This window comes from Rhincodon typus, chromosome 31, assembly GCF_021869965.1.
Source record: "Rhincodon typus isolate 14 chromosome 31, sRhiTyp1.1, whole genome shotgun sequence".
Lineage (NCBI taxonomy): Eukaryota > Metazoa > Chordata > Chondrichthyes > Orectolobiformes > Rhincodontidae > Rhincodon > Rhincodon typus.
Window position 1 is genome coordinate 5,335,122 of NC_063362.1, and position 17,430 is coordinate 5,352,551.

Below are 17,430 nucleotides of genomic sequence, written 5' to 3' on the forward strand. Positions count from 1 at the left end.
TTTACAACTGTTGGTTCTGCCACTCCCTGATTCCCAACTACACAGAACCAGTGGCTTTCTCAGCAATAACGACCAAACAGCACTGCTTAACATGGAGACAGCTTCCCTCTCTCTCACTCACACTCTTACAGCATCTGATTTCAACTGTCTGTAAGCTTTGAACTGTTCAAAGTGACCTATTGAAAACCTCACAACAAGCTTCACTCTGTTTCTGGAGGGGCATGGTGGCTCAGTGGTTAGCACTGCTGCCTCACAGTGCCAGGGACCCAGGTTTAATTCCAACCTCAGCTGACTGTCTGTGTGGAGTTTGCACATTCTCCCCGTGTCTGTGTGGGTTTCCTCTGGGCGCTCCAGTTTCCTCCCTCAGTCCAAGGATGTGCAGGTTAGGTGGATTGGCCATGCTAAATTGCCCATGATATGCAGAGTAGGTGGATTAGCCATTGTAAATGCAGAGTTAGGGGGATAGGTAAGGGGCTGGGTGGGATGCTTTTCAGAGGGTCAGTACAGACTCAATGGGCCAAACAGCCTCTTTCTGCACTGTAGGGATTCTACGATTCTATGTTCCTAGGCAGTAGTGAATGTAGATTACGTTTTGGAACAGTCAAGTATAGTAAATGCTTGGAACTCTCTATTCCCTGAATGTTATAGTATGCACAGATTACTGGCTTGGACAGTACAAAATGGGTAAAACACAAGAAAAGGATTTCATTGCAGCCTCTATAGAATAGGCGGAAGGATGTCACCTTTAGCTAAGGGGAGTATTGAGAAGCAGAAGGCACAGGTTGGCAGCAAGGGGCAAGTCCTTTTGGATTGAGATGTGGAGGAATTTCTTCATTCACAACATGGCAAATCTTTGGAATTTCCTATCCTGGAGAGCTGTAGAATCTCTGTTAATGGGTATGTTTAGGATAGAAATTGATGAGTTTCTAGATACTAATAACATCAGGGGATATGGGGATAGCATCGGAATATGGCATTGAGGTGGATGATCAGCCATGATCTAGACTGGTGGAGCATGTTTGAGGAGTTGAATGGCCTATTTCTGCCTCTAGGTTCACATGTTCCACACATTGGAAGGCATCATTGTAAAGTTTGTCCTGTTTTTATCCACAACTTATACATTGTATTTCCAGCATTGTTCACTCACAAGTTATTAAAAGTAGAGAAACGGACCATTCGGCTTAACCATGCTGGTGTTACACTCCATTTCAGAAACCATGCACTCGCCTTCAGCTAACCCCATCAATAAAAACCTAAAGAACTGCGGATGCTGTAAATCAGAAACAAAAACAAAGTTGCTGGAAAAGCTCAGCAGGTCTGGCAGCAGCTGTGAAGAAAAAATTCAGAGTTAACGTTTTGGGCGGAGTTCTGAGGAAGGGTCACTGGACCCGAAATGTTAACTCTGATTTTTTTTCTTCACAGACGCTGCCAGACCTGCTGAGCTTTTCCAGCAACTTCTGTTTTTGTTCTTAACCCCATGAATATAGCCTCCTATTCCTTTCTCACTCCTGTGCTAATCTAGCTTCCTCTTGTAGCCCCATTTATTTCACTCATTTCAAGCTCACAAATACTGAAGCTGATTGTAGCATCCACACCGCTGTCTTGCCGCAAGCTCAGCACAATCTGACACACAGTAGTACCAAAGTGGTTGATCCATTTACAGACAGGCCATCGGGTAAACAACTGAGCCATGCAATGTTGATGCTTATTAGCCACAATGGACCTCCTATTGATTTGATTGCAATGGACTCAGCCAGACAGCAATAAATACACGCATCTGTCATGGACTATATACCGTTTTAGCATGGTTTAATAGTTTATTCACCCTGCACCTTCCAATATGCTATCTTTATTTATTGGAAGATGTATTTGTGCATTTCATAAGAGAGGGGTAATTGCATTTGGATAAGTGACAGTCAGCCCCGAAGAGGTCAGTTTGAAGTGCTGTGTTTAAAATTCACCAAGTGCCTGTGCTGCCCCATTTTGTTTACATTGACGGCAACAGGGAGTGTCGATCTAGCAGGACCATCGTTTAATCAGTCAGCTGTAAGGTCAAGCAGAAAGGCCAGAGACAAGAGCAGATTGTGACAGCTCCCGGTGTGGGCCAGTTGTTGAACATGAGGTTGGAATCCTGCAGTAAATTCTGCGCCATTCCGTTAACATCCGAACCCCTTGAATGAATTAATGATACCTTCTGACGCAGAAGCATCCAGGCTGCCTCAGCAAGCAGGGATTTCCATCTTGAAAACTGATTTGTTTTTCAAAAGGACAGTTAGGCACCACTTACACAGAATCAACACACACAGAAATTACTGATCACTGTTTTATTATTTGCCAAACAATGGCACAAAAGAATATTCCACCCGCTGTTCGTTTCTCCCAGACTAGTTAATATTCCGAGTTCAAAAGCTGCACAGCCTTTTACAGACACCATCACAGACAACCCACTTGAGAGCAGCAAAAGGGTTTCAGCTTTGAAGATTCTAATTTGTCAAATCTTTTTATGAAAAAGACAGAGGTAATGGGAAAGATTCAAAGACCGGAGAGGACAGTTTCAAGCTTCTGAGCATTTTGCTAAGGGAAATTGATCCATTCTTAATGCAGCAAAAAAGAATGTTGAAGAGGCATCATGACCAAACTTGTTAAAATCAAGACAGAAATCAATAAAATGGACGAGGAGCATTCCTTTGAATAGAATCATTAAAGAAGAACCAGGAACATGTGCAGATGCTTAGAAAACCATGGACAATAATAGTTGAATTTCTTTTCCTTTGGGTACAATGTGACTGTCATTGCATCTATGTCACAGCTAACAACACATGTCTAACGTGGGAGGGCTATGGCCTGCATTTCAGTGACACCGAATATTATCCAACACACATTTGCCACAATGACTTTTCCAATGGCTGGCACAGCCACAAGACTCCTCACCAACCAAGCATCACCCACAGAAACAATGGTTTGACACTTTTACTATGGACAATGACAGGTGGAATTTAACCCTGATAAATGTGAGGGGATGCACTTTGGAAGAAAGAATAAGACAAGGGAGTACTCAATGAATGGCAGGACACTAAGAAGCTCAGAGGACAGAGAGATCTTGGGATGCTTGTCCACGGATCCCTGAAGGTGGCAGGACAATTTAATAGGGTAGTTAAAGAGGCATTCAGGTTGCTTGCCTTTATCAGTCATGGCATACATTATAAGATCTAGGAGGTCATTTTGGAGCTGTATAGATCTTTAGTGAGGCCACAGCTGGGGTACTGTGTGCAGTTCTGATCACCATACTGTTAGGAAGGTTGTGATTGCACGGAAGGGGGTACAGAGGAGATTCACCAGGATGTTGTCTGGGATGGAGTATTTCAGCAATGAAGTATTTCAGCGATGAAGAGATGCTGGATAAGCTCAGGTTGTTCTCTTTGGAACAGAGGAGGCTGAGAGACCTGATAGAGGTGTATAAGATTATGGACAAGGTGGATAGAAGGCAGCTGTTCCCCTTGGTTGAAGGTTCAATAAGGAGGGTCACATTTTTCAGCAGCACATCAAGTGACCTAATCTGAAGATCAGTCACAAAAATTGTGCACTGCTCATTCTTGTATGCTTAGCTCTGCAGGGTTCCAGTCTCTTGCCAGACAACAAGGAACATCTCGGGGCTGGGAACTTATCGCTCGTTCATTGGCTGCAAGTTCTATTTTCTCCTCCTTGCTTATGAATGCTGTCTCCTCCTCTGACTCTCTCAATGCCCAAAGGTCTGAGAATCTCTGATGGTGCTTTTGTCAGACATGTGACATGTCCCAACGTGCATCGGGTCTTGACTAGGTACTAATGGCATCAAGGATCATAGGCATGGCATGGGAACATGGCATTGAAGTAGACCATCAGCCACAACATAGAACGGACTCCATCTGCTCCTACGTTCCCATCTGTCACTATGTAGGGAGGGGATGGCATAGTGGTATTATTGCTAGACCTATTAATCCAGAAACCCAGCTAATATTCTAGGGCCTGGGTTTGAATCTTGCCATGGCAGATGGTGGAATTTGAATTTAATAAATATCTGGAGATAAGTATCTAATGATGACCATTTTGTGTTTGTCAGAACCTAATGTTGGGGTATAATTTCAAGGCGAAAGCTAGGAGGGGATTTGAGGAAAATGGCTTTCACCCAGAGGGTGGTGGGGGCCTGGAATGCACTGCCTGGGAGAGTTGCTGAGGTGGGAAATCTCACAACCTTTAAAAAGTGCTTGGATGAGCACTTGAAATGTCATAGTATTCCAGACTATAGGTCTAGTGCTGGAAAATGTAGATTTAGAATAGTCTTTTTTGTCAGTGCAGACACATTGGACTGAAGGGTCTCTTCTGTACTGTATGATTCTATGATATCCTGACCTATCACCTCCATCTACACTTCTCGCTGCCTCAGAAAGACAGCCAATATCGTCAAAGACCACTCCCAACCTGTTTATAATCTCTCTGTCAGGCGGAAGATACAAAAGCTTAAACACGTACCAACAGGGGAGGCGATGGCCTAGTGGTATTATTGCTGGACTGTTAATCCAGAGACCCAGATAATGTTCCAGGGATCTGGGTTCAAATCCCACCACAGGACATGGTGGAATTTGAATTCAATAAATATCTGGAATGATATTTGATATGATATTCTAATGATGAATCAATTGTCAGGAAAAACCCAATAGATTCACTAATGTCCTTTAGGGAAGGAAACTGCCATCCTTACCTGGTCTGGCCTACATGTGACTCTAGACTCACAGCAATGTGGGTGACTCTTAACTGCCCTCTGGGCAATTAGGGATGGGCAATAAATGCTGCCTAACCAGTGATGCCCCTCATCCTGTGAATGAATAAAGGAAAAAAAAAAGCAGCTTCCTCCCTGCTATTATTAGACTTCTGAATGGATCTCTCCGATTTCAAACCAAATTTTTGATCTTGCTTTTTGTGCAGCTTCTCTGCAGCTGTCACTTTGCATTCCTCGCTCTGTTCAATCACCCTATGATCTTTGTGTCTTTGTATGGTACGATCTGCCTGTACGGCACGCAAAACAAAACTTTTCACTGTACCTAGGCACATGTGACAGTAATAAATTAAAACAAAAAAAAACGACTGAATGGGAAAAGAGATTACATGGAATTTAACTCTGTTTGCCCAGCGTAAACCAAACAGAATCTCCAGGTAACGTTTCTGAGCTAGATCGCTGTAAACAACTTCTTGGTTACTAGTGACTCCTGCAATGAGAGGACTGATACATGGAGAGAGCCTGGACTGGTTAGGACTGCGTATTGGTTAGGGTTCTGAAGAAGGGTCAGTGGGCCTGAAACATTAGCTCTGTTTCTCTCCACAGATGCTGCCGGACCTCCTGTGTTTTTCCAGCAATTTCTGTTTTTATTGTTGTTGTTTAGGACTATATTCACTCGAGTTTAGAAGAATGAGGGGGGAGTCTCATAGAAACGGATAAGATTGTAACAGGACTGAACAGAGTAAATGCAGGAAGGATTTTCTTGATGACTGGGTACTCCAGAAACATGGGTCACAGAAACAGGGATACAGGGAGGGCCGTTTCAGACTGAGATGAGGAGAAATGTCTTCACCCAGAGAACGGTGAGCATGTGGAATTCTCTGCCACCGAAAGTGGGTGCGGCCAAAACATCGAATATTTCCAAGAAAGATTTAGATATAGCTCTTAGTGTGAAACGGATCAAAGGACATGGGGAGAAAGTGGAACATGATACTGAGCTGGGTGATCAGCCATGATCAAACTAAATGGCGGAGCAGACTCAAAGGGCCAAATGGCCTAATCCTACTCCTATTTTCTATGACATTCGTGATTTCAACACAGGTTGCTCTGAGGGTCTCCAAATAATTAACTGTCTGGGGTTACAAAGAATGCCTTACTGGAGGGGAAAAAGGTTTTCATACCACAGCAATAGCCAGTACTGCCAAAAGAGAACTGGAACAACGTACACTGTCGGAAATATTACTGCATTTGTAATTCAATATATTTAACATCTTGGCAGTAAAATACTGCAGAAGCCTAATTATTATGTGCTAAGTATCGTGGCACAGGTTTATGCCTGTGTTATGCCTCCTCCTGACTTCCAAATTTCCAGTTGTGTTGCCATGGAAAGATGTTGAGTAACGGCCAAGTGCTGAGAGTGAGAGCGAGAGCAAGATTCACACACCATCTAGCGGCTGATTTGTGATAAGCACCAAAGGAGTGGATTAGTTCAATAATGGATAAAAGACAAAAAGGTCACTTCAAACCTTACCATCTCAAATAGAATCGTCTTTAAAACAATTAGAATAATTAATTTATTTAACATTTGTAACTATCTCCCTCACCCACAAGAAAAATAATCTATTCTTTTCATAAACACGGGCAAATTCAAAAGCCCATAATTTTCTGGATGGCTACATGAATAAGAAGGGTTTAAGAGGGATATGGGCCAAAAGCTGGCAAATGGGACTACATCAGATTGAGATGGCCGGTCAGTGTGGGTGATTTAGACTGAAGGGTCTATTTCTGTGCTGTGTGAATCTACGACTATGACCTGATCAAATTTTTGTTATCCAAAACAACATTTTTAAAAATGTTTCACAGGATGAGGGTGTTGCAGGCTAGACCAGCATTTATTGCCCTGCAGAAGGTTGTGATGAGCCACCTTCTTGAAATGATGCAGTCTGTGATGTACATGCATCCACAGCGCTGTAAGGGCACTCCAGGATTATGACGCTATTACTGTGAAGGACCAGAGATCTAGTTACAAGCCAGGATGGTCTTTGGTTCAGAAAGGAGCTTTTTCAGGGGTGGGAGTTCCCATGTATCTGCTGCTAAAGAAGAGTTGGTGAGTTTCTCCTGTGCAAGACTGGGCAGTGAAAGTAACAGTCATCATTTCTTGATTGTAAGTAACCCAACAAGGGAATGGTATAAATGGAAATGAGGCTTTTATTTTATAAAGGATGGCAGTTCAAAATGCTAGTGTTTAAAGCTGAATACATAAAGAAAAGATTTGGAACGGTTGTCCATACAAAGAACATATTTACAAGTACTTTTCTGATTTTACATTTCCTTCAGATTTAAACAAAAAGAAACAAGTGAGACATTAAAATGTAAACAACAATAATTGGGATGGTATCTGGAGGGCTGGATCTTAGGTCACTCCTCACTTCTTTGTGATTTCCACTCCTGAACTGGCGAGAGCGAGGACTTTATCTCCAGTTCCTGTAAGATTAAAAAACATATTTTCTTTTTTCATTGTTTGCAGGTTCTTCAAAGGCTCCCTAACAGTAAAGGGAGAAAAAAAAAGGTCTTGCATTTTATAGTGACTTTCAGAGTCACTGGTCATCTCAAAATACTTTACAGTCACTGAGTTATATGTGAAGCGCAGTTGATTTGCGCACAGCCAGCCTTCACAAGTGCCAGTACAATGATGACCTGATAATCTGATTTTCGGGATGCTGACTGAGATGGATATTGAACAGGACACCAGGGATAACCTCTACAAAACAAAACACTGCAGATGTTGGAAATCTGAAATAAAAAGACAAAGTGCTTGAGAAACGCAGCAGGTCTAGCAGCATCTGTGGAGACAGAAACATGAGTCACACTGGGCTTGAAACGATAACTCCGTCTCCCTCCCTCCACAGATGCTGCCAGACCGGCCAAGTTTCTCCAGCACCTTGTCTTTCCACAAGGGGAAATTTCCTTGCTCTTCCTCCAAATAGTGCCATAGATTCATTTACATCCAACTGAATAGGCAGATAGGACCTTGTCTTCAATTTTTCATCTGAAAAACAGAACCTCCAGCGATGCAGCGCTCCCTCAGCACTGCAGGAGTGTCAGGCTAAATTTCTGTGCATGAGGTCCTGGGATTGGGTCTTGAATCCGAAGATTTGTGAAGCTGAGGTGAACGACCTATTGACTGAGTCAGATTCCATTCCATTCAGTTTAGCCATTTCCCCCAGTGGACTCCCCAGGTTTCAGTGACCTGAACTGGTTTTGTCCTCTATTCCATTTTCACATTCCCATCGGTTGAGGCCAGAGGGATGGTGAGGTAACCTGAGGCCTGCTACTCCTTTAGTTTCGAACTGACTGCTAAACGATGGCTCTAACTGATCATTTATTCATGGCTGGTCAAATGTCTGAGAGGCATCACTCAATGGAGATAAGGTTAAACAGCAAACACAAAAAATCAAATATGTTGTCAGGGCTTTCTCTTTTCCTTTAACACATATAGATAAGGTTCCATTAGCATTTTGATCACAATATTACTAGGTGCAAAACTAAGTACGTATATGGGGATAGCACAGGTGAGTGGCATTGAGATAAATGATCATCCACGATCTAGAACGGTTGAACAAACATAAGTGGCTGAATGGCCTACTTTGACGAAATTGCAAGACTTTCCATTTCCAGTTGACAATCTGTTCGATAATTTTGGTTAATTTGTTAATACGTCCAACAAAATTTAGTGGCGTTTTAATTTTTTGACCTATTCAGTGTATTTTCTATCTTCATAAACGAGTTTAAATAGTTGAGACAGGTCTATATTCACATAAATAAAAACCAAAATAACTGCAGATACTGTAAATCAGAAACAAAAACAGAATGTTTCGGGTCGAGTGATCCTTCCTCAGAACAGTTAACTCTGATTTCTTTCCACAGATGCTGTCAGACATGCTGAGCTTTTCCAGCAATTTCTGTTTTTGTTTCTATATCCACATAGTTATGTATTATTGTTAGTAACTGACTTAACAAAAATCAGAGGGTAATATATTACATGCCTCTGGCAGGTGTGTTCTGGGCAGAAAGGGTAAAATAAAGGGATACCAGGCCCATACAATTTCCCACCGGCCCCTATAAGAGGGCTGGGCAGGGTCTAAAATCTGCAGCACACCCACCATATGGAGGTACGTAAAGAAGGGTTGGCTGAGCTTGTCAAAAGCACAACTGATCCCAATATTATGCTGCCCTTGCCATAATTTGGTTGCACGGGCAGTTGGGGAGGTGTAATGTCTTTTTATAAAAAGAGTGCTTAATATGGCAGCAAGGGAAAGTTGCAACAATTGGAGTATGTCCCTTACCCATAGGGGGCAGCACCTGAGAAGATAACAGCCTCATTCCAGCTACTTCCCAATGCATGTTCTTCAAAACCCCTTCCCGAGTTTCGAGAAACTCAACAAAACGTCAAAATTTGAAATGCTTACTTCCACTGTGCTTTGAAATTTGTAACAACTGACTTTACTGAGCTGTAGAATTTAACAACGTGGTTACAGAAGGCAGACATAGCTCCACTGGGACTTACCAAGGTCTCGCGAAACTTTCTCAAACTGACTGAGTGCAGCACTCACGTTGGCCAAGAGAAAAGCTTCTTCTTCAGGTGTGAGCTGAAAGAAGAATCAGAACGCTAATTATTGGCCACATTCTCAAAAACCAACCGAGAATCACATTCTGTGAATGCCATGTTCACTATACGTATTCCAACACAAGGAAAATAGTCACTAACAGATAGTAGGAGTCTGAGATAACAAGGTGTGGAGCTGGAGGATAGCAGCAGGCCAAGCAGCATCAGAAGAGCAGGAAAGCTGACGTTTCGGGTTGGGACCCTCTTCTGAAGAAAGGTCCAGACCCAAAACGTCAGCTTTCCTGCTGCTCTGATGCTGCCTGGCCTGCTGTATTCCTCCAGCTCCACACCTTGTTATCTTAAAATAGTCACTATAAGACAGTTTGCCACATTGCTAGTCAATCATCACATTTGTCAATTTGTGTACTGTTACGAGACACTTCATAAAATTAAAAACAGTTGTCCGACTCACTGGTAATGTCATTTTTTTTAGAAAGCATCTTTACCTTCTCTTCCAGCTTCCTCAATGCTGTGAGCACTTCAACTTTCTGCTGTGTGTAGACATCCCTTGGCAGCTTTCCGACTATTACATCTCTCTCCATCTGAAGGAACACAGGAGTTACAAAGAAATTTTAAGAAATACTTTATAACTTTTTAAAAAGTTCTTCATGGGATGAGGGTGTCGCTGGCATGGTCAGCATTTATTCCGTATCCTAAATGCCCAGAGGGCAGTTAAAAGTCAACCACATTGAATTTGCCCTCAAGCAACTAGGGTCTGAGCTGTCTACAATTACGTGACTCACTCGGTCATTTCAGAGGGCAACAAAGAGGGCACCACATTGTTGGGGTCTGGAGTCACATATCAGGCCCGGTTAAGCAAGAACATCAAGTTTCCTCCCTCTGATGGATATGAGACGGATGGAGTTTTAGAACATAATTAGCTTTATGATTATTAATCAAATGAGTATTTTCGACCAGTTCAAATCCCAGCACAGCTGGCTGACGAACTAAAATCAAACCATTTAACAAATCCAGAATAAAAGGTTATCAATTAGAACGTAGAACTATCGGACTGTCATAAAAAAAACCTCTGATTTGCTAATGGAAATCTGCCACCCTTACCTGGGCTAGCCTAAGTGTGACTCCAGACTCTCAGGAATGTGGCTAATTTCTAACAGCCCTCTGAGATGGCCCAGCATGCCACACAGCTCTATTCAAGGAGGTCACTCACTGCCAACTTTGTTTCCTTTATTCATTCGCGGGATGAGGGGGTCGCTGGCCAGGCAGCATTTATCACCCATCCCTAATTGTCCAGAGGGCAGTTAAGAGTCACATGTAGCCCAGACCAGGTAAGGATGGCAGCTTCCTTCCCTAAAGGACATTAGTGAACCAGATGGGTTTTTCCGACAATCGACAATGGATTCATGGTCATTAGTGGATTCTTAATTCCAGATATTTTTATTGAATTCAAATTCTACCATCTGCCGTGGCGGGATTCGAACCCGGGTCCCCAGAACGTTATCTGGGTCTCTGGATTAACAGTCTAGCGACAATACCACTAGGCCATCGCCTCCCCTATTCGGGTGCAATTAAGGATGGACAATAATTATTGACTTTACGTTTACTTTCCGTGAATGAACAAAACAAAAAAATCAAATTTAATTGGTATCATCCAGGCTTCTCAAAGCACTTCTCAACCACTTGAATTCCAAGAAAAATAAGTAACACATAAAAGTGTACTCGATACGTTATAATGAATGCACTGTGACCCTTTTATTAACTGGCACTTAATTGTGCAAAATTACTTTGAGAGTAGATTAGTATAGGGCTGAAAGGGTTAAAACAATAACACGGTGGGCTAATAGTGTACACAACTGTCATCTGTCATATCATCTGTCCTGAGTGTAACCTTCCAGCTTCGCATTCATAAATGTCAATAGCACAACAAAACCTTTCAGCAGATTAATCATAAACACTGTGGGCTGCTTACCTCTGCTAGTCTAGTCCGCAGCTGTCCAGGCTGCTTCTTTGCAAACATTTGGATAACCTCTGGAGTTTTAAAGGCCTGACTAATGGCTGCTTGGATTGCCTGCCAAAGAGAAGGCAAAAAAGATAAACAGCTTCCTCAAAGGTTGACAGAAGTTGGCACATCCACCAATAAGCGACCCAAATGCAATTCTCTCAGAGCTCCGGGAATAAGAGGCCAGGAAAACCTTTACGCTACATTTAGTTGAGATATTGAGGGGATGCAGTCACATTCCCCAGCAGGATGGTTCACTCACTAACCCGTGCATCACTCAGCTGAAGTCCACCAAGCTCACACTCCAACAGTCTGATTTTTAAAAATGATTAATTCATGGGATGTGTACACTGCTGGCTACGCCAACATTTATTGCCCATCCCTAATGGCCCAGAATGTAGTTAAGCATCGACTATTTTGCCATGGGTCTGGAGTGATACATAGACCAGACCGGGTAAGGATGGCAGACTTCCTTCCCTGATGGAGATCAGTGAACCAGATGGGTTTTTAAGATAACCAGTGATAGTTTGTGGCCTGGTCTCTGGATTACTGGTCCAATATCTTGACCTCTACGTCATCATACTCCCTCCCCACTTAATTTCTCCGATCACAGAATCCAACAGCACAGGAGACCACTCAGCCACCATGTTTGTGCTAGCTCTTTCCAATTAGTCCCATTCCATTGACAGTGTTGACTCTGGGCCACCTTTTCATTCAGTTCAATATTTCACCAGCCGCCATCCATGGTGGGATTTGAACCCATGTGACCAGAGCAGTTACTTCAGGAATGACCGGTCCAATGACATTACCACAATGTTACTGTCTCCCCTTGACTGAATCTGAACACAATGTTCAGCAGCCACTGTCACTGAAACAACCATTTAACTTTTTGCCTTTCTGCGACAAGATCTTGATAGTACATCCCCTGTTTCATTTTCCATTTCATTCCTCCCTCTGCCCAAAATTGTCTTCTGACAGCTGAAGCTTGTCTATAGAAAAGTGAGCACACTGTACCAAGATTTAGCAACTAAAGGCATTTGGATAAGTACATGAATAGGAAAGGTTTGGAGGGATATGGACCAAATGCAGGCGAGTGTCACTAGTTTAGTTTGGGAACACGGTCGGCCAGACTAGTTGGATCAAAGGGACTGAGGAAGGGTCACTGGACCCGAAACGTTAACTCCAATTTCTCTCCACAGATGCTGTCACACCTGCTGAGCTTTTCCACCAATTTCTGTTGTTGAGTCTGTTTCCATGTAGTATTACTGTATGATGCTATAAATGCAACAAGATGTTTTGACAGACTAATCCAATACAATCCTTAATAAAGCTATGTTTTTACTGGAAGGTCTATTACCTCTTGGCAAATTTGCTTAACGCTTAGCTGTGACGTACCAGCAGAAAACAGATGCCCTCACTTAATCTCATTCTTGAGAACCCACAAGTTAACCCACGTGCCCATCTCATACTTCATGCCGTTCTAAGCTACTGTGCTGTATAAAGTCAATATTACAAAAGACTGTTCCTGGCCACCAAAACACTGTATCCAAGAAAGACAGTGACCAAATGGTCTGCTTCCTGTTTGCGGCATATGACATTTTGGAAGAAAAACCAAGCACAAAAGATTAAATCAGCTCAGTAGCTACAGCTCTAAAGAACTGACTGGGGCCACTGAATCTAAAACCCAACTCAGCCGAATCTCTGGCTTGAAAGAGTATTTCTGATAAAACTGTTAGCCATCTTGTCTGGTTATCACGGAGCCTGTGTTCGAGAGTGAGCGACAGAAATTACAAACAATTAAGGTTAACAATCTGCATTTATGTTGTGTCTTTAATGTAGGAAATGACACAAGATGCTTTGCAGGAATGTCTCAACTGATATCAGGTGAAAGGGGAACTATATAAAAGCAGAATATTGCAAATTCTGGGAATGTAGAATGAAAGCAAAATACTGGAAGTGTTTAACTTCCTGCCTGTATTCCATCATTAAATTTCTTCCAGCTCTGATGAAAGGTCATTGACCAGAAAGAAGAACTCTTCCCAATCCATAAACATGGAGGACCTACTTAGCTTTCTTCTCTATTAATTAACGGGCATTAGGCTGGGACAGCATTTACTGCCTGTCCCTAATTGCCCTGGAGAACATGAGGGTGAGCTGAATGCTCCCAGCATTTTCTGTATATTTTTATCAAGGTGATAACTAAAGCTGAAATCTTTTGTTGTAGAGTGGAAATCACTTTGACACAGCTGCAGTTCAATGCCTACTGCCTTGGACAGTCCCAGCTGAAAACAAGTACAAATTTGTCAGCTCCATTTCTTACGAGCTGCATCCCGCTGAGTTCATCAACTAACGTCATATCTCCAGACATGATTTTCTTCAGTGACTCATTGAATTCACTCAGCTGTTCCAGAGTTTCCTGTTTTGTTTCTTCATATTCTTCTGGCTCAAGGTCCTCTCTGAAAAGTGGTATGGGGCAGTGGGGGTTGGGGGGGGGGGGTGTTGGTATATGGAAGAGGGGGGTAAAATAACCAATAAACATGAATTAAAATTCAAATCTCTTACAGGTCCGTTGCCAAAAATACATTTAAAAAAGCAACATTAAATTAAAGTGCTATGGACTTTTTATCATTTTCCCAATTCTAGCCGATTTGGAAACATTCATAATTTCCTGTAACTTCCCAATGAAAGGGTTATCGAGTTCAAAATATCAAAATCTGTACAATGCTCCCATTCCCAAGCCCAAGTACACACAGATTTTACATTTTTCACAAGTAAAAGGTGAATCTAGTTTCCCATAAAACATACATAAATACGTATATAAATAAACAGCAAATCATAATTTCAACACGAAAGGCCAGATGACATTGAGTTAATGACTTTCACCTTCATGAAACAGGGATTAGGACAGAACATTCATTTGTGCAAGATTCCAGCATTCACACAGAACGAAAACAAATTCCAGTTATTCTTCCCCTAAGACTGTCTAATTCCTTTCTCATACAAGTTTCAACTAATTCTATTAAACAAATACCATCATCTCTGAGCCATTTTCGCTCCTACACAATCTTAAAACCATGTTCTTGATACAGAAGCTAAAAGTCCAATTGATGGTTTCTTTTTGCTTCTTAAACAATCCCCTCAACACTTGCTGATGTACTGAAACATTAGTTCTCCTGGTTTTTAGCTTCTTGAAATGTAATCATGGCTGCACTGACATTCATGTTGATCTCATGTTGCGTAATGCCAAACCAGTGGTACATTTTCTTCAGTCAACTCCAAATTTTGAAGCTATTGGCAGTTGTGCTGTTCCCTGATCTTTCTGGTTAATAATCTCGTATTTCTCCAAGCATGTGTGAGTACTGCAATCAAGAAAGTCTCTCATCTTCCCAATTTTTAACTTCTGGTTTATTTTATCTTTGATGAAGTCTGGTTTCTGTGCAAAGACATCTTTAATCACATTTTGCCTGCTCTTCCCCTATTCTTGTGTATTCATAGTTTTAGGAGAGGGTTTGAGTGAAGATGGTCTGAGTGGGGCGGCACAGTGGCTAGCACTGCTGCCTCACAGCGCCAGGGACCCGGGTTCGATTCCACCCTCAGGCGACTGTCTGTGTGGAGTCTGCACATTCTCCCTGTGTCTGCGTGGGTTTCCTCTGGGTGCTCCAGTTTCCTCCCACAGTCCTAAGATATGCAGGCTGGGTGGATTGGCCATGCTAAATTGCCCGTAGTGTTCAGGGATGTGTAGATTAGGTGGGTCTGGGTGGGATGCTCTGGGGGTCGGTGTGGACTTGTTGGGCCGAGGGGCCTATTTCCATACTGTAGGGATTCTGTGATCTGTGAAGATTTGTAGCTCGGATGCTGGTTGTAGATGTTGGTGTGTTCGCAGAGCTGGGAGGTTTGATAGCAGACGTTTCGTCCCATTACTCGGTGACATCCTCAGTGCTGTGGAACCTCCTGTGACGTGCTGTTGTCCTGTGCTGGTTTGAATTTATATGGTCTAGTTTTTGCTGGTGCCGGTTCTGGCTGTGCATTATAATGGTCGGTATATCGGGTCTAACTCAATGTGTTTGCTGATGGAGTCCGCGGACGAATGCCAAGCCTCCAAGAATGCTCCGGCTGTCCTCTGTTTGGCTTGTCCTATGACAGTAGTGATGTCCCAGTTGAAAGTGTGGTTTTTCTCGTGTGTGTTTTGAAACCAAGGATGTCTGATCGTGTCGTTTAGTTGCTAGCTGGTGTTCATAGATGCGGGTTGCTAGTTGTCTGTCTAAAAAACACCTCAGAACTGACAGCCAGACTACTCAGAAGGCTAGGAATCATGACAGCGCACAAACCGGCAGCTACACTAAGACAGCAACTGACCAGGGTTAAAGACCCAATAGATACCATGGACAGGACGAATGTAGTTTACAGGATACCATGCAGAGACTGCACAAAACACTACGTGGGACAAACAGACAGACAACTAGCAACCTGCATCTACAAACACCAGCTAGCAACTAAACAACGTGACCAGATGACCTTGGTTTCAATACACACAGACGAGAAAAACCACACTTTCAACTGGGACAGCACTGTCATAGGACAAACCAAACAGAGGACAGCCAGGGAATTCTTGGAGGCTTGGCATTCATTCGCGGACTCCATCAACAAACACATTGAATTAGACCTGATATACTGACCATTACAACGCACAGCTGGAATCAGCACCTACCAGAAGCAGCAAAAACCAGACCATATAAATTCAAACCAGCACAGGACAACAGCATGTCACAGGAGGCTCCACAGCACTGAGGATGTCACCTAGTAATGGGAACGAAACTTCTGCTATCAAACCTCCTAGCTCGGCGAACACACCAACGTTTAAGTAGGAGACTTTGATCACTGCTAGGTCCTTCTAGTCCTCCACACTCCCCAAAGGATCTTTCTTCTCGAGATGCATGGTAGTAGGACTTGGGAATTCAAGATTCTGACCTTCTGTCAAAAAGCATTCATACCACACCGATCTGCTGCAGCAGACAGTGTCAGATTTAAAGGGGGTGGTGGGGGTGTACATATTTAGGGAAGAAGTCAGGTAAGATGCAGAGAGGCTGTTTCCTCTTGTGTGAGAGTTTATGCCCTCTGGTCCTAATCTTAGAATAAGGGGTCACCCTTCTAAAACAGAAGTCATATGTCCATGGTATTGCACTGATTTTACTGTTGGGTGAGACATTTACACTGCATTCTCTCTCACAGTTTTCCATGGACAGTCTTCAAGATCTTGTCCATCTGCAGCAAATATATAGCTTTAAATTTGACACAACGTCCCAGAATCCCTCTGCCCTTGCATCTTTTGTGTTCTACCTCCATGTTTTCTCACTTCACTACAAAGTGTATCTATACAATCAAGTGTTACTAAAAAAAGACATTCGTTTCTAATAATAAAATGAGATTTGACCAGCTGCCATTGTTATTAGCAACTTAATAATTTTAGAACTCAGCAGTAATTTATGGTCCAATTATACTCCAGTGAAACAAAGAGAAGTTTTACCATGCTAAAGGTGCTATAGAAATGCAAGTTGTTGTCAGTCCACTTCTCACCAGCTGATGTTAAACCTTTCATGAACACATTTACACTTGAAGGTGTTGAAAGGAGGGAAAAACAAAAATAATCAAACCAGAAGTTTCTGACTGTTTTGGTACCACACCTGCAGATCTCGAGATCTTGCAACTGCTGCATCAGTCTGTCCATCTGCTCTTCTAAGTTCTGCTTCAGTTTACTCGTCTCACTCTTTCCCCGTGATGCCATCTTCAGGCTAAATGCCAGACAAATGGGATAATTCCTAATAAATCAAAAGGCACAGACAATTATTAAGTAATCACGGATAATACATAATAAGCAGTTCTGCAAATTCCTGTGTTAGGCTACAGAACACTTGCTCAGGAATCATATTGCTCCTAAGAAAAGGCGGGAGTAAGTGGGGAGGAAAAGGCGGGAGTAAGTGGGGAGGAGAAGGCCGGAGAAGGGCAGGGGTGGACAGGTGGTGGAGTGAGGGGGGGCTGGAGGGGGAGGATAAG

General features: G+C 42.7%; 1 protein-coding gene across 1 annotated transcript; it reads right to left on the minus strand.

Moving 5' to 3' along the window:
* Nucleotides 1-6,943: 6,943 nt before the first annotated feature.
* On the minus strand, nt 6,944-17,247 carry lzic (leucine zipper and CTNNBIP1 domain containing). The gene is made up of 6 exons (XM_020525641.2): nt 17,061-17,247; nt 13,700-13,835; nt 11,350-11,448; nt 9,866-9,961; nt 9,321-9,402; nt 6,944-7,237 (listed from the first exon to the last, which is right to left on the minus strand). The coding sequence occupies exons 1-6, from the start codon at nt 17,159-17,161 to the stop codon at nt 7,179-7,181; spliced, it is 573 nt and encodes a 190-aa protein (XP_020381230.1). The 5' UTR covers nt 17,162-17,247; the 3' UTR covers nt 6,944-7,178.
* Nucleotides 17,248-17,430: the final 183 nt, after the last annotated feature.

Bases quoted from the DNA above. Each gene is read 5' to 3' on its own strand.
- lzic (XM_020525641.2), bottom strand. From the start codon at position 17,161: ATGGCATCACGGGGAAAGAGTGAGACGAGTAAACTGAAGCAGAACTTA. The intron at 9,962-11,349 runs GTAAGCAGCCCA...GTGTTCCTTCAG, and splicing joins TGCGGACTAGACTAGCAGAG to ATGGAGAGAGATGTAATAGT. The intron at 9,403-9,865 runs GTAAAGATGCTT...TTCTTCTTTCAG, and splicing joins TGAGGAAGCTGGAAGAGAAG to CTCACACCTGAAGAAGAAGC.